The sequence below is a fragment of the Ascaphus truei genome, unplaced genomic scaffold, assembly GCF_040206685.1.
Source record: "Ascaphus truei isolate aAscTru1 unplaced genomic scaffold, aAscTru1.hap1 HAP1_SCAFFOLD_653, whole genome shotgun sequence".
NCBI classification, from domain to species: domain Eukaryota; kingdom Metazoa; phylum Chordata; class Amphibia; order Anura; family Ascaphidae; genus Ascaphus; species Ascaphus truei.
In genome coordinates, this window is record NW_027456986.1 from 94,308 (window position 1) to 119,288 (window position 24,981).

Genomic DNA, 24,981 nt, shown 5'->3' on the forward strand with positions numbered 1-24,981 from the left:
CGCCCATCACCAGGCCGTGCTTATTCCCTGGCCTTACCGGGCCGTGCTTATTACCTCACCGGGCCGTGCTTATTCCCTCGCCCATCACCGGGCCGTGCTTATTCCCTGGCCTTACCGGGCCGTGCTTATTACCTCACCGGGCCGTGCTTATTCCCTGGCCTCACCGGGCCGTGCTTATTCCCTGGCCTCACCGGGCCGTGCTTATTCCCTCACCCATCACCGGGCCGTGCTTATTCCCTCACCCATCACCGGACCGTGCTTATTCCCTCACCATCACCGGGCCGTGCTTATTCCCTCGCCCATCACCACGCCGTGCTTATTCCCTCGCCCATCACCACGCCGTGCTTATTCCCTCGCCAATCACAGCGCCGTGCTTCTTCCCTCACCCATCACCGAGCCGTGCTTATTCCCTCGCCCATCACCGGGCTGTGCTTATTCCCTCGCCCATCACCGGGCCGTGCTTATTCCCTCACCCATCACCGGCCGTGTTTATTCCCTCACCATCACCGGGCTGTGCTTATTCCCTCGCCCATCACCGCGCAGTGCTTCTTCCCTCGCCCATCACCACGCCGTGCTTATTCCCTCACCATCACCGGGCCGTGCTTATTCCCTCACCCATCACCGGGCCGTGCTTATTCCCTCACCCATCACCGGGCCGTGCTTATTCCCTCGCCCATCACCACGCCGTGCTTATTCCCTCGCCCATCACCACGCCGTGCTTATTCCCTCGCCAATCACCGCGCCGTGCTTCTTCCCTCGCCCATCACCGCGCCGTGCTTATTCCCTCGCCCATCACCGGGCCGTGCTTATTCCCTCGCCCATCACCGGGCCGTGCTTATTCCCTCGCCCATCACCGGGCTGTGCTTATTCCCTCGCCCATCACCGGGCCGTGCTTATTCCCTCACCCATCACCGGCCGTGTTTATTCCCTCGCTATCACCGGCCGTGTTTATTCCCTCACCATCACCGGGCTGTGCTTATTCCCTCGCCCATCACCGCGCATTGCTTCTTCCCTCGCCCATCACCACGCCGTGCTTATTCCCTCACCATCACCGGGCCGTGCTTATTCCCTCGCCCATCACCGGGCCGTGCTTATTCCCTCACCCATCACCGGGCCGTGCTTATTCCCTCGCCCATCACCGGCCGTGTTTATTCCCTCACCATCACCGGGCTGTGCTTATTCCCTCGCCAATCACCGCGCCGTGCTTCTTCCCTCACCCATCACCGGGCCGTGCTTATTCCCTCGCCCATCACCGGGCCGTGCTTATTCCCTCGCTATTACCGGCCGTGCTTATTCCCTCACCCATCACCGGGCCGTGCTTATTCCCTCGCTATCACCGGCCGTGCTTCTTCCCTCGCCCATCACCGGCCGTGTTTATTCCCTCACCATCACCGGGCTGTGCTTATTCCCTCGCCCATCACCGCGCAGTGCTTCTTCCCTCGCCCATCACCACGCCGTGCTTATTCCCTCACCATCACCGGGCCGTGCTTATTCCCTCGCCCATCACCGGGCCGTGCTTATTCCCTCGCCCATCACCGGGCCGTGCTTATTCCCTCGCCCATCACCGGGCCGTGCTTATTCCCTCGCCCATCACCGGGCCGTGCTTATTCCCTCGCCCATCACCGGGCCGTGCTTATTCCCTCACCCATCACCGGCCGTGCTTATTCCCTCACCCATCACCGGGCCGTGTTTATTCCCTCACCCATCACCGCACAGTGCTTCTTCCCTCGCCCATCACCGGGCCGTGCGTATTCCCTCGCCCATCACCGGCCGTGCTTCTTCCCTCGCCCATCACCGGGCCGTGCTTATTCCCTGGCCTTACCAGGCCGTGCTTATTCCCTGGCCTCACCGGGCCGTGCTTATTCCCTGGCCTCACCGGGCCGTGCTTATTCCCTCACCCATCACCGGGCCGTGCTTATTCCCTCACCCATCACCGGGCCGTGCTTATTCCCTCGCCCATCACCGGGCCGTGCTTATTCCCTCGCCCATCACCACGCCGTGCTTATTCCCTCGCCCATCACCACGCCGTGCTTATTCCCTCGCCCATCACCACGCCGTGCTTATTCCCTCACCATCACCAGGCCGTGCTTATTCCCTCGCCCATCACCACGCCGTGCTTATTCCCTCGCCCATCACCACGCCGTGCTTATTCCCTCGCCCATCACCACGCCGTGCTTATTCCCTCACCATCACCGGGCCGTGCTTATTCCCTCGCCCATCACCGGGCCGTGCTTATTCCCTCACCCATCACCGGGCCGTGCTTATTCCCTCACCCATCACCGGCCGTGCTTATTCCCTCACCCATCACCGGCCGTGCTTCTTCCCTCGCCCATCACCGGGCCGTGCTTATTCCCTCGCCCATCACCGGGCCGGGCTTATTCCCTCGCCCATCACCGGGCCGTACTTCTTCCCTCGCCCATCACCGCGCCGTGCTTATTCCCTCGCCCAGTGCTTATTCCCTCGCCCACCCTCGGCCCGTGCTTATTCCCTCGCCCACCCTCGGCCCGTGCTTATTCCCTCACCATCATCGGCCCGTGCTTGTTCCAGCTCCCACCTCCTATAAATAACAGCAACGCTACAATAAAAAGCAGGTACCGCGCTTCATCACTAATAAATTCTACAAACGACAGGTTGCATCCGAAGTTAATATCCCTTGTGTCGATCTCGCGGGCCGCGCTAATCCAACACAGGCGGTGATTACCAGCAACGATATGGTGGGGAGGGGGGCGCGGGAAACCTGGAAGTAGTCCATCTCCTACATCAGTCCCTATACTGGTATGGAGGAAGGTTGAAGGGGAATAAAACTCACAATAGTCCAACTCCTGCAGTGCCTTATATCTGTGAGTAGGTTTGTACCATGAAGCTGGACACTGTCGGCAAATATTTAATAAATACACGTACAAGGACACATCAATCGTATAAACATGAATTGGGGGGGGGGGACTGAGTGCCAAGGCATGAAGGGGTTAACATTCTATGGAGTCCTCCAGTAGCTGCATGAGTGATCCAGGCGTGATAACCCCGCTTCCCATCGGAGGGCACTGCCCGTCCTGCTCGCCTTCTGGCTCCACCACCTCCTCATTCACCTCTACCACGATGGGCAACCTAGAGAGAAGAGGGGGGTCTGGCCACAGCCCCGGTCCGTCCTGTCTGTCTGCAGCCTCCCTGCTGGGGTCGGGGGTCAGGGGCTGGTCGCTGTCGGGTTGGGAGGTGCTGATCGCTGCCAGGGGGGGCCTCCCAGGGGGGCTGTCCCCTTCTTCTTTGGTTATTATGGCCTGGGTGAGCCCCCCCGTTGTTGACTGGAGCTCAGTAGCTGCTGCCTCCTCGTGGGGACGTGGCATGGGCTTCACAAGCTCCGCTACATGGAAGAGAAGAGGCAGGATGTATATGGTACAAACAGGGGGGGGGCTAGCCCCACTTCCACAGGAGACATGACAGACCTGTAACCCACCCACTGACCCTCCCATCGGTGGGGGAAATGGACAGGAAGGACCCAAGTCTGTCTCTCCCACTGCAGGGCGATCGGGTCACAGACGAGAGGAACCCACGGCCCTATTTAGTGCTGCAGGTGACGGATAGAAAGGACCGGTGACTAATGGTACTTGTTCCTCCCAGCGCGGTTATGGTTAGTGAAGTCCCTACCACCCCCTGGGCACAGAAGGGACATATAACACATCATGTCCACCTCACTACACACTGCCACCGGGAGTTGGACAGAAGGGACTTATACCACATCATGTCCACCTCACTACACAATGCCACCGGGAGTAGGACAGAAGGGACTTATACCACATCATGTCCACCTCACTACACAATGCCACCGGGAGTTGGACAGAAGGGACTTATACCACATCATGTCCACCTCACTACACAATGCCACCGGGAGTAGGACAGAAGGGACTTATACCACATCATGTCCACCTCACTACACAATGCCACCGGGAGTTGGACAGAAGGGACTTATACCACATCATGTCTGTCCACCTCACTACACAATGCCACCGGGAGTTGGACAGAAGGGACTTATACCACATCATGTCCACCTCACTAAACAATGCCACCGGGAGTTGGACAGAAGGGACTTATAACACATCATGTCCACCTCACTACACAATGCCACCGGGAGTAGGACAGAAAGGACTTATAACACATCATGTCCACCTCACTACACAATGCCACCGGGAGTAGGACAGAAGGGACTTATACCACATCATGTCCACCTCACTACACACTGCCACCGGGAGTAGGACAGAAGGGACTTATACCACATCATGTCCACCTCACTACACAATGCCACCGGGAGTAGGACAGAAGGGACTTATAACACATCATGTCCACCTCACTACACAATGCCACCGGGAGTTGGACAGAAGGGACTTATAACACATCATGTCCACCTCACTACACAATGCCACCGGGAGTTGGACAGAAGGGACTTATACCACATCATGTCCACCTCACTACACAATGCCACCGGGAGTAGGACAGAAGGGACTTATACCACATCATGTCCACCTCACTACACACTGCCACCGGGAGTAGGACAGAAGGGACTTATACCACATCATGTCCACCTCACTACACAATGCCACCGGGAGTTGGACAGAAGGGACTTATACCACATCATGTCCACCTCACTACACAATGCCACCGGGAGTAGGACAGAAGGGACTTATAACACATCATGTCCACCTCACTACACAATGCCACCGGGAGTAGGACAGAAGGGACTTATACCACATCATGTCCACCTCACTACACAATGCCACCGGGAGTTGGACAGAAGGGACCTTCCACCCATGGAGTCTGTCCCGGCCATTTCCTGACTATTTCTCCTGTACGGAGAGGAGAAGAACAGTGTTAAAGAGGGAAGATGGCCTGAAACCTTCAAGGGGTTAAATAATAAGGTTACCCGCCTCCTCCCTGCTGTTCCTGCACAGTAGTTACCTGCCCCCTCCCTGCTGTTCCTGCACAGTAGTTACCCGCCTCCTCCCTGCTGTTCCTGCACAGTAGTTACCTGCCCCCTCCCTACTGTTCCTGCACAGTAGTTACCTGCCCCCTCCCTGCTGTTCCTGCACAGTAGTTACCTGCCCCCTCCCTGCTGTTCCTGCACAGTAGTTACCTGCCTCCTCCCTGCTGTTCCTGCACAGTAGTTACCCGCCTCCTCCCTAATGTTCCTGCACAGTAGTTACCCGCCTCCTCGCTGCTGTTCCTGCACAGTAGTTACCTGCCCCCTCCCTGCTGTTCCTGCACAGTAGTTACCCGCCTCCTCCCTGTGTTCCTGCACAGTAGTTACCTCCCTCCTCCCTGCACAGTAGTTACCTGCCTCCTCCCTGCACAGTAGTTACCTGCCTCCTCCCTGCTGTTCCTGCACAGTAGTTACCTGCCTCCTCCCTGCTGTTCCTGCACAGTAGTTACCTGCCTCCTCCCTGCTGTTCCTGCACAGTAGTTACCTGCCTCCTCCCTGCTGTTCCTGCACAGTAGTTACCTGCCTCCTCCCTGCTGTTCCTGCACAGTAGTTACCTGCCCCCTCCCTGCTGTTCCTGCACAGTAGTTACCTGCCTCCTCCCTGCTGTTCCTGCACAGTAGTTACCTGCCCCCTCCCTGCTGTTCCTGCACAGTAGTTACCTGCCCCCTCCCTGCTGTTCCTGCACAGTAGTTACCTGCCTCCTCCCTACTGTTCCTGCACAGTAGTTACCCGCCTCCTCCCTAATGTTCCTGCACAGTAGTTACCTGCCTCCTCCCTGCTGTTCCTGCACAGTAGTTACCTGCCCCCTCCCTGCTGTTCCTGCACAGTAGTTACCCGCCTCCTCCCTGTGGTCCTGCACAGTAGTTACCTCCCTCCTCCCTGCACAGTAGTTACCTGCCTCCTCCCTGCACAGTAGTTACCTGCCTCCTCCCTGCACAGTAGTTACCTGCCTCCTCTCTGCTGTTCCTGCACAGTAGTTACCTGCCTCCTCCCTGCTGTTACTGCACAGTAGTTACCTGCCTCCTCCCTGCTGTTCCTGCACAGTAGTTACCTGCCTCCTCCCTGCTGTTCCTGCACAGTAGTTACCTGCCCCCTCCCTGCTGTTCCTGCACAGTAGTTACCCGCCCCCTCCCTGCGGTTCCTGCACAGTAGTTACCTGCCCCCTCTCTGCTGTTCCTGCACAGTAGTTACCTGCCTCCTCCCTGCTGTTCCTGCACAGTAATTACCCCCCTCCTCCCTGCTGTTCCTGCACAGTAGTTACCTTCCCCCTCCCTGCTGTTCCTGCACAGTAGTTACCTGCCTCCTCCCTGCTGTTCCTGCACAGTAGTTACCTGCCTCCTCCCTGCTGTTCCTGCACAGTAGTTACCTGCCCCCTCCCTGCTGTTCCTGCACAGTAGTTACCCGCCTCCTCCCTGTGTTCCTGCACAGTAGTTACCTCCCTCCTCCCTGCACAGTAGTTACCTGCCTCCTCCCTGCACAGTAGTTACCTGCCTCCTCCCTGCTGTTCCTGCACAGTAGTTACCTGCCTCCTCCCTGCTGTTCCTGCACAGTAGTTACCTGCCTCCTCCCTGCTGTTCCTGCACAGTAGTTACCTGCCTCCTCCCTGCTGTTCCTGCACAGTAGTTACCTGCCCCCTCCCTGCTGTTCCTGCACAATAATTACCCGCCCCCTCCCTGCGGTTCCTGCACAGTAGTTACCCGCCCCCTCCCTGCTGTTCATGCACAGTAGTTACCTGCCTCCTCCCTGCTGTTCCTGCACAGTAATTACCCCCCTCCTCCCTGCTGTTCCTGCACAGTAGTTACCTGCCCCCTCCCTGCTGTTCCTGCACAGTAGTTACCTGCCTCCTCCCTGCTGTTCCTGCACAGTAGTTACCTGCCCCCTCCCTGCTGTTCCTGCACAGTAGTTACCTGCCTCCTCCCTGCTTTTCCTGCACAGTAGTTACCTGCCCCCTCCCTGCTGTTCCTGCACAGTAGTTACCTGCCCCCTCCCTGCTGTTCCTGCACAGTAGTTACCTGCCTCCTCCCTGCTGTTCCTGCACAGTAGTTACCCGCCTCCTCCCTAATGTTCCTGCACAGTAGTTACCCGCCTCCTCCCTGCTGTTCCTGCACAGTAGTTACCTGCCCCCTCCCTGCTGTTCCTGCACAGTAGTTACCCGCCTCCTCCCTGTGTTCCTGCACAGTAGTTACCTCCCTCCTCCCTGCACAGTAGTTACCTGCCTCCTCCCTGCACAGTAGTTACCTGCCTCCTCCCTGCACAGTAGTTACCTGCCTCCTCCCTGCTGTTCCTGCACAGTAGTTACCTGCCTCCTCCCTGCTGTTACTGCACAGTAGTTACCTGCCTCCTCACTGCTGTTCCTGCACAGTAGTTACCTGCCTCCTCCCTGCTGTTCCTGCACAGTAGTTACCTGCCTCCTCCCTGCTGTTCCTGCACAGTAGTTACCTGCCCCCTCCCTGCTGTTCCTGCACAGTAGTTACCCGCCCCCTCCCTGCGGTTCCTGCACAGTAGTTACCTGCCCCCTCCCTGCTGTTCCTGCACAGTAGTTACCTGCCTCCTCCCTGCTGTTCCTGCACAGTAATTACCCCCCTCCTCCCTGCTGTTCCTGCACAATAGTTACCTGCCCCCTCCCTGCTGTTCCTGCACAGTAGTTACCTGCCTCCTCCCTGCTGTTCCTGCACAGTAGTTACCTGCCCCCTCCCTGCTGTTCCTGCACAGTAGTTACCTGCCTCCTCCCTGCTGTTCCTGCACAGTAGTTACCTGCCCCCTCCCTGCTGCTCCTGCACAGTAGTTACCTGCCTCCTCCCTGCTGTTCCTGCACAGTAGTTACCTGCCCCCTCCCTGCTGTTCCTGCACATTAGTTACCTGCCTCCTCCCTGCTGTTCCTGCACAGTAGTTACCTGCCTCCTCCCTGCTGTTCCTGCACAGTAGTTACCTGCCTCCTCCCTGCTGTTCCTGCACAGTAGTTACCTGCCCCCTCCCTGCTGTTCCTGCACAGTAGTTACCTGCCCCCTCCCTGCTGTTCCTGCACAGTAGTTACCTGCCTCCTCCCTGCTGTTCCTGCACAGTAGTTACCTGCCCCCTCCCTGCTGTTCCTGCACAGTAGTTACCTGCCTCCTCCCTGCTGTTCCTGCACAGTAGTTACCTGCCTCCTCCCTGCTGTTCCTGCACAGTAGTTACCTGCCTCCTCCCTGCTGTTCCTGCACAGTAGTTACCTGCCTCCTCCCTGCTGTTCCTGCACAGTAGTTACCTGCCCCCTCCCTGCTGTTCCTGCACAGTAGTTACCTGCCTCCTCCCTGCTGTTCCTGCACAGTAGTTACCCGCCTCCTCCCTAATGTTCCTGCACAGTAGTTACCCGCCTCCTCCCTGCTGTTCCTGCACAGTAGTTACCTGCCCCCTCCCTGCTGTTCCTGCACAGTAGTTACCCGCCTCCTCCCTGTGTTCCTGCACAGTAGTTACCTCCCTCCTCCCTGCACAGTAGTTACCTGCCTCCTCCCTGCACAGTAGTTACCTGCCTCCTCCCTGCTGTTCCTGCACAGTAGTTACCTGCCTCCTCCCTGCTGTTCCTGCACAGTAGTTACCTGCCTCCTCCCTGCTGTTCCTGCACAGTAGTTACCTGCCTCCTCCCTGCTGTTCCTGCACAGTAGTTACCTGCCTCCTCCCTGCTGTTCCTGCACAGTAGTTACCTGCCCCCTCCCTGCTGTTCCTGCACAGTAGTTACCTGCCTCCTCCCTGCTGTTCCTGCACAGTAGTTACCTGCCCCCTCCCTGCTGTTCCTGCACAGTAGTTACCTGCCCCCTCCCTGCTGTTCCTGCACAGTAGTTACCTGCCTCCTCCCTACTGTTCCTGCACAGTAGTTACCCGCCTCCTCCCTAATGTTCCTGCACAGTAGTTACCTGCCTCCTCCCTGCTGTTCCTGCACAGTAGTTACCTGCCCCCTCCCTGCTGTTCCTGCACAGTAGTTACCCGCCTCCTCCCTGTGGTCCTGCACAGTAGTTACCTCCCTCCTCCCTGCACAGTAGTTACCTGCCTCCTCCCTGCACAGTAGTTACCTGCCTCCTCCCTGCACAGTAGTTACCTGCCTCCTCTCTGCTGTTCCTGCACAGTAGTTACCTGCCTCCTCCCTGCTGTTACTGCACAGTAGTTACCTGCCTCCTCCCTGCTGTTCCTGCACAGTAGTTACCTGCCTCCTCCCTGCTGTTCCTGCACAGTAGTTACCTGCCCCCTCCCTGCTGTTCCTGCACAGTAGTTACCCGCCCCCTCCCTGCGGTTCCTGCACAGTAGTTACCTGCCCCCTCTCTGCTGTTCCTGCACAGTAGTTACCTGCCTCCTCCCTGCTGTTCCTGCACAGTAATTACCCCCCTCCTCCCTGCTGTTCCTGCACAGTAGTTACCTTCCCCCTCCCTGCTGTTCCTGCACAGTAGTTACCTGCCTCCTCCCTGCTGTTCCTGCACAGTAGTTACCTGCCTCCTCCCTGCTGTTCCTGCACAGTAGTTACCTGCCCCCTCCCTGCTGTTCCTGCACAGTAGTTACCCGCCTCCTCCCTGTGTTCCTGCACAGTAGTTACCTCCCTCCTCCCTGCACAGTAGTTACCTGCCTCCTCCCTGCACAGTAGTTACCTGCCTCCTCCCTGCTGTTCCTGCACAGTAGTTACCTGCCTCCTCCCTGCTGTTCCTGCACAGTAGTTACCTGCCTCCTCCCTGCTGTTCCTGCACAGTAGTTACCTGCCTCCTCCCTGCTGTTCCTGCACAGTAGTTACCTGCCCCCTCCCTGCTGTTCCTGCACAATAATTACCCGCCCCCTCCCTGCGGTTCCTGCACAGTAGTTACCCGCCCCCTCCCTGCTGTTCATGCACAGTAGTTACCTGCCTCCTCCCTGCTGTTCCTGCACAGTAATTACCCCCCTCCTCCCTGCTGTTCCTGCACAGTAGTTACCTGCCCCCTCCCTGCTGTTCCTGCACAGTAGTTACCTGCCTCCTCCCTGCTGTTCCTGCACAGTAGTTACCTGCCCCCTCCCTGCTGTTCCTGCACAGTAGTTACCTGCCTCCTCCCTGCTTTTCCTGCACAGTAGTTACCTGCCCCCTCCCTGCTGTTCCTGCACAGTAGTTACCTGCCCCCTCCCTGCTGTTCCTGCACAGTAGTTACCTGCCTCCTCCCTGCTGTTCCTGCACAGTAGTTACCCGCCTCCTCCCTAATGTTCCTGCACAGTAGTTACCCGCCTCCTCCCTGCTGTTCCTGCACAGTAGTTACCTGCCCCCTCCCTGCTGTTCCTGCACAGTAGTTACCCGCCTCCTCCCTGTGTTCCTGCACAGTAGTTACCTCCCTCCTCCCTGCACAGTAGTTACCTGCCTCCTCCCTGCACAGTAGTTACCTGCCTCCTCCCTGCACAGTAGTTACCTGCCTCCTCCCTGCTGTTCCTGCACAGTAGTTACCTGCCTCCTCCCTGCTGTTACTGCACAGTAGTTACCTGCCTCCTCCCTGCTGTTCCTGCACAGTAGTTACCTGCCTCCTCACTGCTGTTCCTGCACAGTAGTTACCTGCCTCCTCCCTGCTGTTCCTGCACAGTAGTTACCTGCCTCCTCCCTGCTGTTCCTGCACAGTAGTTACCTGCCCCCTCCCTGCTGTTCCTGCACAGTAGTTACCCGCCCCCTCCCTGCGGTTCCTGCACAGTAGTTACCTGCCCCCTCCCTGCTGTTCCTGCACAGTAGTTACCTGCCTCCTCCCTGCTGTTCCTGCACAGTAATTACCCCCCTCCTCCCTGCTGTTCCTGCACAATAGTTACCTGCCCCCTCCCTGCTGTTCCTGCACAGTAGTTACCTGCCTCCTCCCTGCTGTTCCTGCACAGTAGTTACCTGCCCCCTCCCTGCTGTTCCTGCACAGTAGTTACCTGCCTCCTCCCTGCTGTTCCTGCACAGTAGTTACCTGCCCCCTCCCTGCTGCTCCTGCACAGTAGTTACCTGCCTCCTCCCTGCTGTTCCTGCACAGTAGTTACCTGCCCCCTCCCTGCTGTTCCTGCACATTAGTTACCTGCCTCCTCCCTGCTGTTCCTGCACAGTAGTTACCTGCCTCCTCCCTGCTGTTCCTGCACAGTAGTTACCTGCCTCCTCCCTGCTGTTCCTGCACAGTAGTTACCTGCCCCCTCCCTGCTGTTCCTGCACAGTAGTTACCTGCCCCCTCCCTGCTGTTCCTGCACAGTAGTTACCTGCCTCCTCCCTGCTGTTCCTGCACAGTAGTTACCTGCCCCCTCCCTGCTGTTCCTGCACAGTAGTTACCTGCCTCCTCCCTGCTGTTCCTGCACAGTAGTTACCTGCCTCCTCCCTGCTGTTCCTGCACAGTAGTTACCTGCCTCCTCCCTGCTGTTCCTGCACAGTAGTTACCTGCCTCCTCCCTGCTGTTCCTGCACAGTAGTTACCTGCCCCCTCCCTGCTGTTCCTGCACAGTAGTTACCTGCCTCCTCCCTGCTGTTCCTGCACAGTAGTTACCCGCCTCCTCCCTAATGTTCCTGCACAGTAGTTACCCGCCTCCTCCCTGCTGTTCCTGCACAGTAGTTACCTGCCCCCTCCCTGCTGTTCCTGCACAGTAGTTACCCGCCTCCTCCCTGTGTTCCTGCACAGTAGTTACCTCCCTCCTCCCTGCACAGTAGTTACCTGCCTCCTCCCTGCACAGTAGTTACCTGCCTCCTCCCTGCTGTTCCTGCACAGTAGTTACCTGCCTCCTCCCTGCTGTTCCTGCACAGTAGTTACCTGCCTCCTCCCTGCTGTTCCTGCACAGTAGTTACCTGCCTCCTCCCTGCTGTTCCTGCACAGTAGTTACCTGCCTCCTCCCTGCTGTTCCTGCACAGTAGTTACCTGCCCCCTCCCTGCTGTTCCTGCACAGTAGTTACCTGCCTCCTCCCTGCTGTTCCTGCACAGTAGTTACCTGCCCCCTCCCTGCTGTTCCTGCACAGTAGTTACCTGCCCCCTCCCTGCTGTTCCTGCACAGTAGTTACCTGCCTCCTCCCTACTGTTCCTGCACAGTAGTTACCCGCCTCCTCCCTAATGTTCCTGCACAGTAGTTACCTGCCTCCTCCCTGCTGTTCCTGCACAGTAGTTACCTGCCCCCTCCCTGCTGTTCCTGCACAGTAGTTACCCGCCTCCTCCCTGTGGTCCTGCACAGTAGTTACCTCCCTCCTCCCTGCACAGTAGTTACCTGCCTCCTCCCTGCACAGTAGTTACCTGCCTCCTCCCTGCACAGTAGTTACCTGCCTCCTCTCTGCTGTTCCTGCACAGTAGTTACCTGCCTCCTCCCTGCTGTTACTGCACAGTAGTTACCTGCCTCCTCCCTGCTGTTCCTGCACAGTAGTTACCTGCCTCCTCCCTGCTGTTCCTGCACAGTAGTTACCTGCCCCCTCCCTGCTGTTCCTGCACAGTAGTTACCCGCCCCCTCCCTGCGGTTCCTGCACAGTAGTTACCTGCCCCCTCTCTGCTGTTCCTGCACAGTAGTTACCTGCCTCCTCCCTGCTGTTCCTGCACAGTAATTACCCCCCTCCTCCCTGCTGTTCCTGCACAGTAGTTACCTTCCCCCTCCCTGCTGTTCCTGCACAGTAGTTACCTGCCTCCTCCCTGCTGTTCCTGCACAGTAGTTACCTGCCTCCTCCCTGCTGTTCCTGCACAGTAGTTACCTGCCCCCTCCCTGCTGTTCCTGCACAGTAGTTACCCGCCTCCTCCCTGTGTTCCTGCACAGTAGTTACCTCCCTCCTCCCTGCACAGTAGTTACCTGCCTCCTCCCTGCACAGTAGTTACCTGCCTCCTCCCTGCTGTTCCTGCACAGTAGTTACCTGCCTCCTCCCTGCTGTTCCTGCACAGTAGTTACCTGCCTCCTCCCTGCTGTTCCTGCACAGTAGTTACCTGCCTCCTCCCTGCTGTTCCTGCACAGTAGTTACCTGCCCCCTCCCTGCTGTTCCTGCACAATAATTACCCGCCCCCTCCCTGCGGTTCCTGCACAGTAGTTACCCGCCCCCTCCCTGCTGTTCATGCACAGTAGTTACCTGCCTCCTCCCTGCTGTTCCTGCACAGTAATTACCCCCCTCCTCCCTGCTGTTCCTGCACAGTAGTTACCTGCCCCCTCCCTGCTGTTCCTGCACAGTAGTTACCTGCCTCCTCCCTGCTGTTCCTGCACAGTAGTTACCTGCCCCCTCCCTGCTGTTCCTGCACAGTAGTTACCTGCCTCCTCCCTGCTTTTCCTGCACAGTAGTTACCTGCCCCCTCCCTGCTGTTCCTGCACAGTAGTTACCTGCCCCCTCCCTGCTGTTCCTGCACAGTAGTTACCTGCCTCCTCCCTGCTGTTCCTGCACAGTAGTTACCCGCCTCCTCCCTAATGTTCCTGCACAGTAGTTACCCGCCTCCTCCCTGCTGTTCCTGCACAGTAGTTACCTGCCCCCTCCCTGCTGTTCCTGCACAGTAGTTACCCGCCTCCTCCCTGTGTTCCTGCACAGTAGTTACCTGCCTCCTCCCTGCACAGTAGTTACCTGCCTCCTCCCTGCACAGTAGTTACCTGCCTCCTCCCTGCACAGTAGTTACCTGCCTCCTCCCTGCTGTTCCTGCACAGTAGTTACCTGCCTCCTCCCTGCTGTTACTGCACAGTAGTTACCTGCCTCCTCACTGCTGTTCCTGCACAGTAGTTACCTGCCTCCTCCCTGCTGTTCCTGCACAGTAGTTACCTGCCTCCTCCCTGCTGTTCCTGCACAGTAGTTACCTGCCCCCTCCCTGCTGTTCCTGCACAGTAGTTACCCGCCCCCTCCCTGCGGTTCCTGCACAGTAGTTACCTGCCCCCTCCCTGCTGTTCCTGCACAGTAGTTACCTGCCTCCTCCCTGCTGTTCCTGCACAGTAATTACCCCCCTCCTCCCTGCTGTTCCTGCACAATAGTTACCTGCCCCCTCCCTGCTGTTCCTGCACAGTAGTTACCTGCCTCCTCCCTGCTGTTCCTGCACAGTAATTACCCCCCTCCTCCCTGCTGTTCCTGCACAATAGTTACCTGCCCCCTCCCTGCTGTTCCTGCACAGTAGTTACCTGCCTCCTCCCTGCTGTTCCTGCACAGTAGTTACCTGCCCCCTCCCTGCTGTTCCTGCACAGTAGTTACCTGCCTCCTCCCTGCTGTTCCTGCACAGTAGTTACCTGCCCCCTCCCTGCTGCTCCTGCACAGTAGTTACCTGCCTCCTCCCTGCTGTTCCTGCACAGTAGTTACCTGCCCCCTCCCTGCTGTTCCTGCACATTAGTTACCTGCCTCCTCCCTGCTGTTCCTGCACAGTAGTTACCTGCCTCCTCCCTGCTGTTCCTGCACAGTAGTTACCTGCCTCCTCCCTGCTGTTCCTGCACAGTAGTTACCTGCCCCCTCCCTGCTGTTCCTGCACAGTAGTTACCTGCCCCCTCCCTGCTGTTCCTGCACAGTAGTTACCTGCCTCCTCCCTGCTGTTCCTGCACAGTAGTTACCTGCCCCCTCCCTGCTGTTCCTGCACAGTAGTTACCTGCCTCCTCCCTGCTGTTCCTGCACAGTAGTTACCTGCCTCCTCCCTGCTGTTCCTGCACAGTAGTTACCTGCCCCCTCCCTGCTGTTCCTGCACAGTAGTTACCTGCCTCCTCCCTGCTGTTCCTGCACAGTAGTTACCTGCCTCCTCCCTGCTGTTCCTGCACAGTAGTTACCTGCCTCCTCCCTGCTGTTCCTGCACAGTAGTTACCTGCCTCCTCCTTGCTGTTCCTGCACAGTAGTTACCTGCCTCCTCCCTGCTGTTCCTGCACACAGACCTTCCTGCACATTGGTTCCCGGGGGAGATCACAGCCACCGCTGGCGCCTTCTTGTGCTGCTTCCCTGGCTGCCCGTCCACCTTGCTCGGCTCCTTGGCGCTGCTCTGTCCGCTGGGCGGGGGGGTTACAGCCCCCCTCTCCTGGCTGGCGCTCTCGTCTCCGGGGGTCTCACTGAACCCCGCGTTTTGGTAGCATTGCTCCTGCGGGTGCTGGGCAGGTTTGCCTGGGTTCACCTGGCAAGGAGAGGATATTTCCCATAACTGCCCCTTCCAGAGCCGAAGGAGGAGTACTGAGAGTACCAGGGGAGGAGTACGGAGAGTACCAGGAGGGGAGTACTGAGAGTACCAGGAGGGGAGTACTGAGAGTACCAGGGTAGGAGTACGGAGAGTACCAGGAGGGGAGTACTGAGAGTACCAGGAGGGGAGTACGGAGAGTACCAGGAGGGGAGTACTGAGAGTACCAGGGGAGGAGTACGGAGAGTACCAGGAGGGGAGTACTGAGAGTACCAGGAGGGGAGTACGGAGAGTACCAGGAGGGGAGTACTGAGAGTACCAGGAGGGGAGTACTGAGAGTACCAGGAGGGGAGTACTGAGAGTACCAGGAGGGACAGAGACACGGGGAAATATAGGACGTTTCACAGGGAGGTCGGCGACAGACGGACAGACAGACAGACAGACAGAACAGGGGGTTACGGGACACAGAAGTGATGGCGGTTTATGGGCCGGGTGGTTCTTCTCTGCCGCCAGGTTCTAAGGTTCTAGGTTTTTCTGCATGGAGAATCCGATCGGTAAATTCCAATAAGTGGAATCTTTATTCTTCAAAACAGGACTTTTTGGGGATCCAACCCCCAAAGCTTCAGCACATTTCCCTGGCACCGAGGGGCACAGTCCCAGCTTCAGCAAGGGGGGGGGGGGGGGGGCTCAACTCTAGTCTCCAAGCCGCACCCCCCGCCTCCAACAGGTCAGGTTTCCAGGATATCAATACCAGTCCCTGCTTCAGCACAGGTGGCCCAATCAGAGAATCGGTCATCGACTGAGCCTCTAATTGAGCCACCTGTGCTGAAGCTGGGATATCCTGAAACCTGACCTGTTGGGGGATACTGAAATCCAGTCCTCAAGCCCCCCATCTTCTACAGAGCCCCTCATACTATACTCCCCCCTACTCCCCCTCATACTATACTCCCCCCTACTCCCCCTCATACTATACTCCCCCCTACACTATACTCCCCCCTACTCCCCCTCATACTATACTCCCCCCTACTCCCCCTCATACTATACTCCCCCCTACTCCCCCTCATACTATACTCCCCCCTACTCCCCTCATACTATACTCCCCCCTACTCCCCCTCATACTATACTCCCCCCTACTCCCCCTCATACTATACTCCCCCCTACTCCCCCTCATACTATACTCCCCCCTACTCCCCCTCATACTATACTCCCCCCTACTCCCCCTCATATTATACTCCCCCCTACTCCCCCTCATACTATACTCCCCCTCATACTATACTCCCCCTCATACTATACTGCCCCCTACTCCCCTCATACTATACTCCCCCCTACTCCCCCTCATACTATACTCCCCCCTACTCCCCCTCATACTATACTCCCCCCTACTCCCCCTCATACTATACTCCCCCCTACTCCCCCTCATACTATACTCCCCCTCATACTATACCCCCCCTCATACTATACTCCCCCCTACTGCCCCTCATACTATACTCCCCCCTACTCCCCCTCATACTATACTCCCCCCTACTCCCCCTCATACTATACTCCCCCTACTCCCCCTCATACTATACTCCCCCTCATACTATACTCCCCCCTACTCCCCCTCATACTATACTCCCCCCTACTCCCCCTCATACTATACTCCCCCCTACACTATACTGCCCCCTACTCCCCCTCATACTATACTCCCCCCTACACTATACTCCCCCCTACTCCCCCTCATACTATACTCCCTCCTACTCCCCCTCATACTATACTCCCCCCTACTCCCCCTCATACTATACTCCCCCCTACTCCCCTCATACTGTACTCTCCCCTACTCCCCCTCATACTATACTCCCCCTACTCCCCCTCATACTATACTCCCCCCTACTCTCCCTCATACTATACTCCCCCCTACTCCCCCTCATACTATACTCCCCCCTACTCCCCCTCATACTATACTCCCCCTCATACTATACTCCCCCTCATACTATACTCCCCCCTACTCCCCCTCATACTATACTCCCCCCTACTCCCCCTCATACTATACTCCCCCTCATACTATACTCCCCCCTACTCCCCCTCATACTATACTCCCCCTCATACTATACTCCCCCCTACTCCCCCTCATACTATACTCCCCCTCATCTTTCTACATTATAAGGAAAAGAGCCATGGACTACCCCCAAACTGTCTTCTACCGACGTATTCCCAGATCGCTGTGCTTCCCTCTGCCCCCCCTCTTCTACCCCCTCTCCTCTCCTGTCCTTTACCCCCATCACCCCTCCCCCCCTCTCTTCTACCCCCTCTCCTCTCACCCCTTTACCCCCGTCACCCCTCCCCCATCTTCTCCTCCCACTCACCGGCTGGAACCACTTCAAACTCTGAGGCAGCAACAGGGGAAAGAAGAGTGAGAGGCAGAGTCAGCAGGGCGCGGGGTCAGCAGGGCGCGGGGTCAGCAGGGCGCGGGGTCAGCTGGGCGCGGGGTCAGCAGGGCGCGGGGTCAGCAGGGCGCGGGGTCAGCAGGGCGCGGGGTCAGCTGGGCGCGGGGTCAGCTGAGCGCGGGGTCAGCAGGGCGCGGGGTCAGCAGGGCGCGGGGTCAGCAGGGCGCGGGGTCAGCTGGGCGCGGGGTCAGCTGGGCGCGGGGTCAGCTGAGCGCGGGGTCAGCAGGGCGCGGGGTCAGCTGGGCACGGGGTCAGCTGGGGTCGGGGTCAGCAGGGCACGGGGTCAGCTGGGCGCGGGGTCAGCAGGGCGCGGGGTCAGCAGGGCGCGGGGTCAGCTGGGCGCGGGGTCAGCAGGGTGCGGGGTCAGCAGGGTGCGGGGTCAGCAGGGCACGGGGTCAGCAGGGCGCGGAGTCAGCTGGGCGCGGGGTCAGCAGGGTGCGGGGTTAGCAGGGCGCGGGGTCAGCTGAGCGCGGTCAGTGCATAACATGGAGACATTTCATGCAGTGAACTGACCCCAGATAACACGACGCCCACAGGAAACAAAGTGTTGCAGTGTTATATAGTTACATAGTTACGTAGTTACGTAGTTACGTAGTTACGTAGTTACATAGTAGATGAGGTTGAAAAAAGACGTACAGTACGTCCATCAAGTTCAACCGATGCTAAATTTAGACAACAAATACTTTATCCTATATCTATACTTACTTATTGATCCAGAGGAAGGCAAACAAAAAACCCCATTAAGGGGAAAAATTAATTCCTTCCTGACTCCAAGAATTGGCAATCGGATTAATCCCTGGATCAACATCCTTCCCATGTATACTTATTTGGTATATCCCTGTATACCTTTCCCATCTAAAAAGATATCCAACCTTTTTTTTTAACAAATCTATTGTATCTGCCATCAGTCTCCATGGGTAAGAGGGGGATGGAGAGAGAAATGGATAGAGAGACAGAGCAGAGAGGGGGAGTGTACACTGTGTGCGCAGGTAATGTGCAGAGAGCGTGCACTGCAGAAGTAATACTCGGGGGGGTATGCAGAGTGAGCACTGAGGGAGTAACACTCGGGGAGCGTGCAGAGTGAGCACTGTGGGAGTAATACTCGGGGAGCGTGCAGAGTGAGCACTGCAGAAGTAATACTCGGGGAATATGCAGAGTGAGCACTGTGGGAGTAACACTCGGGGAGCGTGCAGAGTGAGCACTGTGGGAGTAATACTCGGGGAATATGCAGAGTGAGCACTGTGGGAGTAATACTCGGGGAGCATGTAGAGTGAGCACTGTGGGAGTAATACTCGGGGAGCGTGTAGAGTGAGCACTGTGGGAGTAACACTCGGGAGCGTGCAGAGTGAGCACTGTGGGAGTAACACTCGGGGAGCGTGCAGAGTGAGCTCTGTGGGAGTAATACTCGGGGGTATGCAGAGTGAGCACTGTGGGAGTAACACTCGGGAGTATGCAGAGTGAGCACTGTGGGAGTAACACTAGGGGAGCATGCAGAGTGAGCACTGTGGGAGTAATAGTCGGGGAGTATGCAGAGTGAGCACTGTGGGAGTAACACTCGGGGAATATGCAGAGTGAGCACTGTGGGATTAACACTCGGGGAATATGCAGAGTGAGCACTGTGGGAGTAACACTCGGGGAGCATGCAGAGTGAGTACTGTGGGAGTAACACTCGGGGAGCATGTAGAGTGAGCACTTTGGGAGTAATACTCAGGGAATATGCAGAGTGCACTGTGGGAGTAATAGTCGGGAATATGTAGATTGAGCACTGTGGGAGTAACACTCGGGGATCGTGCAGAGTGAGCACTGTGGGAGTAACACTCGGGGAGCATGCAGAGGGAGCACTGTGGGAGTAACACTCGGGAGTATGCAGAGTGAGCACTGTGGGAGTAACACTAGGGGAGCATGCAGAGTGAGCACTGTGGAAGTAATAGTCGGGGAGTATGCAGAGTGAGCACTGTGGGAGTAATACTCGGGGAGCGTGTAGAGTGAGCACTGTGGGAGTAACACTCGGGAGCGTGCAGAGTGAGCACTGTGGGAGTAAAACTCGGGGAGCGTGCAGAGAGCTCTGTGGGAGTAATACTCGGGGGTATGCAGAGTGAGCACTGTGGGAGTAACACTCGGGAGTATGCAGAGTGAGCACTGTGGGAGTAACACTAGGGGAGCATGCAGAGTGAGCACTGTGGGAGTAATAGTCGGGGAGTATGCAGAGTGAGCACTGTGGGAGTAACACTCGGGGAATATGCAGAGTGAGCACTGTGGGATTAACACTCGGGGAATATGCAGAGTGAGCACTGTGGGAGTAACACTCGGGGGTGTGCAGAGTGAGCACTGTGGGAGTAACACTCGGGGAGTATGCTGCAGAGTGAGCACTGTGGGAGTAACACTCGGGGAGCATGCAGAGTGAGTACTGTGGGAGTAACACTCGGGGAGCATGCAGAGTGAGTACTGTGGGAGTAACACTCGGGGAGCATCTAGAGTGAGCACTTTGGGAGTAATACTCAGGGAATATGCAGAGTGTGCACTGTGGGAGTAATAGTCGGGAATATGTAGAGTGAGCACTGTGGGAGTAACACTCGGGGATCGTGCAGAGTGAGCACTGTGGGAGTAACACTCGGGGAGCATGCAGAGGGAGCACTGTGGGAGTAACACTCAGGGAATATGCAGAGTGTGCACTGTGGGAGTAACACTCGGGGAGCGTGCAGAGTGAGCACTGTGGGAGTAATACTTAGGGAATATGCAGAGTGAGCACTGTGGGAGTAACACTCGGGGATCGTGCAGAGTGAGCACTGTGGGAGTAATACTCGGGGAGCATGCAGAGTGAGCACTGTGGGAGTAAAACTCGGGGAGCGTGCAGAGTGAGCACTGTGGGAGTAACATTCGGGGAGTATGCAGAGTGAGCACTGTGGGAGTAACACTCGGGGAGCATGCAGAGTGAGCACTGTGGGATTAACACTCGGGGAGCGTGCAGAGTGAGCACTGTGGGAGTAATACTCGGGGAGCATGCAGAGTGAGCACTGTGGGAGTAAAACTCGGGGAGCGTGCAGAGTGAGCACTGTGGGAGTAATACTCGGGGAGCATGCAGAGTGAGCACTGTGGGAGTAAAACTCGGGGAGCGTGCAGAGTGAGCACTGTGGGAGTAACATTCGGGGAGTATGCAGAGTGAGCACTGTGGGAGTAACACTCGGGGAGCATGCAGAGTGAGCACAGTGGGAGTAACACTCGGGGAGTATGCAGAGTGAGCACTGTGGGAGTAACACTCGGGGAGCATGCAGAGTGAGCACTGTGGGAGTAATACTCGGGGAGAGTGCAGAGTGAGCACTGTGGGAGTAATACTCGGGGAGCGTGCAGAGTGAGCACTGTGGGAGTAATACTCAGGGAGCGTGCAGAGTGAGCACTGTGGGCGTAACACTGGGGGGAGCATGCAGAGTGAGCACTGTGGGAGTAACACTCGGGGAGTGTGTGGAGTGAGCACTGTGTGAGTAACACTCGGGGAGCATGCAGAGTGAGCACTGTGGGAGTAATACTCAGGGAGCGTGCAGAGTGAGCACTGTGGGCGTAACACTGGGGGGAGCATGCAGAGTGAGCACTGTGGGAGTAACACTCGGGGAGTGTGTGGAGTGAGCACTGTGGGAGTAACACTCGGGGAGCATGCAGAGTGAGCACTGTGGGAGTAACACTCGGGGAGCGTGCAGAGTGAGCACTGTGGGAGTAACTCTCAGGGAGCGTGCAGAGTGAGCACTGTGGGAGTAACACTCGGGGAGCATGTAGAGTGAGCACTGTGGGAGTAACACTCGGGGAGCGTGTGGAGTGAGCACTGTGGGAGTAACACTCGGGGAGCATGCAGAGTGAGCACTGTGGGAGTAACACTCGGGGAGCGTGCAGAGTGAGCACTGTGGGAGTAACACTCGGGGAGCGTGTGGAGTGAGCACTGTGGGAGTAACACTCGGGGAGCATGCAGAGTGAGCACTGTGGGAGTAACACTCGGGGAGCGTGCAGAGTGAGCACTGTGGGAGTAACTCTCGGGGAGCGTGTAGAGTGAGCACTGTGGGAGTAACACTCGGGGGGCGTGCAGAGTGAGCACTGTGGGAGTAACACTGGGGGAGCATGCAGAGTGAGCACTGTGGGAGTAACACTCAGGGAGCATGCAGAGTGAGCACTGTGGGAGTAACACTCGGGGAGCATGCAGCTTTACCACACTAGGATGCTTCTCAGTCATTAGTGATGTCTGACTCAGCTGTTGCTGCTGCTGACGATGACTCTTCACGGCTCGAATAAAGAGAAACAGCAGAACCCCCACCAAGAAAGAGAGGGCGCCCAGCCCCCCCACCACAACGGGGACATCTAGCAGAGTTAGCATGGCTCGCGGCTCGGAGGGGTCCAGAGGAGCTGAGAACACACAGGAGAGGAATAACCTGTGAGAGGAAGGGATGCATCCGAGTAACAATACAACAGCAGAGAGATGAGATACCCAGAGTCAGAGAGGAGGGTACAGCAGAGTATTGGAGATACCCAGAGTCAGAGAGGAGGGTACAGCAGAGAGAAGGAGACACCCAGAGTCAGAGAGGGGGGTACAGCAGAGAGATGGAGATACCCAGAGTCAGAGGGTACAGCAGAGAGATGGAGACACCCAGAGTCAGAGAGGGGGGTACAGCAGAGAGATGGAGATATCCAGAGTCAGAGAGGAGGGTACAGCAGAGAGATGGAGACACCCAGAGTCAGAGAGGGGGGTACAGCAGAGAGATGGAGATACCCAGAGTCAGAGAGGGGGGTACAGCAGAGAGATGGAGATACCCAGAGTCAGAGAGGAGGGTACAGCAGAGAGGAGATACCCAGAGGCAGAGAGGAGGGTACAGCAGAGAGATGGAGATACCCAGAGTCAGAGAGGAGGGTACAGCAGAGAGATGGAGATACCGAGGGTACAGCAGAGAGATGGAGATACCCAGAGTCAGAGAGGAGGGTACAGCAGAGAGATGGAGATACCCAGAGTCAGGGAGGAGGGTACAGCAGAGAGATGGAGATTCCGAGGGTACAGCAGAGAAAATGTAGAGAAAAATGATTGAGCTACACAGAGTGTGAGGAAGAAGGCAGTAGAGCTAGAAAGGGGATAATAAACTATATAAATTTCAGTGTTGGGGGAGGTAGGAGGTAGATATCTGGGGTGGGGCAGGTAGGGTGCTGGGTTGGAATACCTTCTATTTATGGGTGGGGAGGAGCCAGGTGGTAGGATTTTGGTTTCCAATAAGTAGGAAATAGGTTGGGAAGAGGCTGGAGGATGTTTGGCTTGTACATTACTCGGCTGAACATACCGATGATATATCCTCATACATTCTTGTTTAAAGGTTGACCCAACCCATTCCGTACCTGCTTGCCCAGGAGCCAGGACTTTCACACTCACTGTACAGTTTGCCGTTTCCCCAGATTCTTCGTCTCTTGCAATGACCTATGTCCAACACATCGAAAACAGGAACATAAATGGGACAGGGGATAAAGGCTGGAAACATACAAAGAGACATCCAGTTTGTCCCTTCCACTGGAGGGTGACAAAGATAGACCTTCCCAGTCTGTCCCTTCTACCATAGGGTGACAGAGACAGGTCCATCCACTCTGTCCCTCCACAACACTTCTCACCCCAAAGGCATCTCTCTAAGAAGAGAGGCTTCCCGATATGTCTTCACTGCCGCTGTCCACCAAGCCAGAGTGGAAGGGGTTATGAGGACAAGAGCCACTTCAGAAACCCTGGAGTCCATCAGTCGTTGCCCCTGCATGTCTGATTGAGGTACCGTGTGTTACCATGCTGCTTCTTTCATTTCCACAAAGAAACTCTGGGACATATTACCGGAGTCCCCCAAAGGCTTCAGCCAAAGGACAGCCAAAGGGTGTCACCGAATTCTGCCATTTGGTAATGTTATAGCTGCTCTATTGCCTCTGAAACTCACAAACCCGCTCATCCCCTGTACACAATGTTTGAACCTACCCTGCCTATAGATTGTAAGCTCCATGAGGCAGGACCTATTCTAACACATTGCAGGCCTATCCTACCTCTCCCAACACAGCACATTGCAGGCCTGTCCTATCTCTCCTAACACAGCACAGTGCAGCCTGTCCTACCTCTCCTAGCACAGCACATTGCAGGCCTATACTACCTTTAACATTGCACATTGCAGGTCTATCCTACCTCTCCTAACACAGCACATTACAGGCCTATCCTACCTCTTCTAACACAGCACATTGCAGGCCTATCCTACCTCTCCTAACACAACACATTGCAGGCCTATCCTACCTCTCCTAACACAGCACATTGCAGGCCTATCCTACCTCTCCTAACACAGCACATTGCAGGCCTATCCTACCTCTTATAACACAGCACATTGCAGGTCTATCCTACCTCTCCTAACACAGCACATTGCAGGCCTATCCTACCTCTCCTAACACAGCACATTACAGGCCTATCCTACCTCTCCTAACACAGCACATTGCAGGCCTGTCCTACCTCTCCTAACACAGCACATTGCAGGCCTATCCTACCTCTCCTAACACAGCACATTGCAGGCCTATCCTACCTCTCCTAACACAGCACATTGCAGGCCTATCCTACCTCTCCTAACACAGCACATTGCAGGCCTATCCTACCTCTCCTAACACAGCACATTGCAGGCCTATCCTACCTCTCCTAACACAGCACATTGCAGGCCTATCCTACCTCTCCTAACAGCACATTGCAGGCCTATCCTACCTCTTCTAACATAGCACATTGCAGGCCTGTCCTACCTCTCCTAACACAGCACATTGCAGGCCTATCCTACCTCTCCTAACACAGCACATTGCAGGCCTATCCTACCTCTCATAACACAGCACATTGCAGGCCTATCCTACCTCTCCTAACACAGCACATTGCAGGCCTATCCTACCTCTCATAACACAGCACATTGCAGGCCTATCCTACCTCTCCTAACACAGCACATTGCAGGCCTATCCTACCTCTTCTAACACAGCACTTTGCGGGCCTATCCTACCTCTCCTAACACAGCACTTTGCAGGCCTGTTCTACCTCTCCTAACACAGCACATTGCAGGCCTGTCCTACCTCTCCTAACACAGCACATTGCAGGCCTGTCCTACCTCTTCTAACACAGCACTTTGCAGGCCTATCCTACCTCTCCTAACAGCACATTGCAGTCCTATCCTACCTCTTCTAACATAGCACATTGCAGGCCTGTCCTACCTCTCCTAACACAGCACATTGCAGGCCTATCCTACCTCTCCTAACACAGCACATTGCAGGCCTATCCTACCTCTCATAACACAGCACATTGCAGGCCTATCCTACCTCTCCTAACACAGCACATTGCAGGCCTATCCTACCTCTCATAACACAGCACATTGCAGGCCTATCCTACCTCTCCTAACACAGCACATTGCAGGCCTATCCTACCTCTTCTAACACAGCACTTTGCGGGCCTATCCTACCTCTCCTAACACAGCACTTTGCAGGCCTGTTCTACCTCTCCTAACACAGCACATTGCAGGCCTATCCTACCTCTTCTAACATAGCACATTGCAGGCCTGTCCTACCTCTCCTAACAC

General features: G+C 56.5%; 1 protein-coding gene across 1 annotated transcript in view; it reads right to left on the reverse strand.

The window, feature by feature from the left end:
• Positions 1 to 2,841: 2,841 nt before the first annotated feature.
• LOC142485860 (cadherin-related family member 5-like) overlaps positions 2,842 to 24,981 on the reverse strand; it is a 113,922-nt gene continuing 91,782 nt past the window's right edge. The window contains exons 10-14 of the mRNA XM_075584572.1: positions 22,760 to 22,838; positions 21,591 to 21,784; positions 17,318 to 17,338; positions 14,711 to 14,975; positions 2,842 to 3,358 (exon numbers count right to left, since the gene is read on the reverse strand). Coding sequence (XP_075440687.1) covers positions 2,967 to 3,358; positions 14,711 to 14,975; positions 17,318 to 17,338; positions 21,591 to 21,784; positions 22,760 to 22,838 — 951 coding nt within the window. The 3' untranslated portion in view covers positions 2,842 to 2,966. The remainder of the gene's footprint in view (positions 3,359 to 14,710; positions 14,976 to 17,317; positions 17,339 to 21,590; positions 21,785 to 22,759; positions 22,839 to 24,981) is intronic.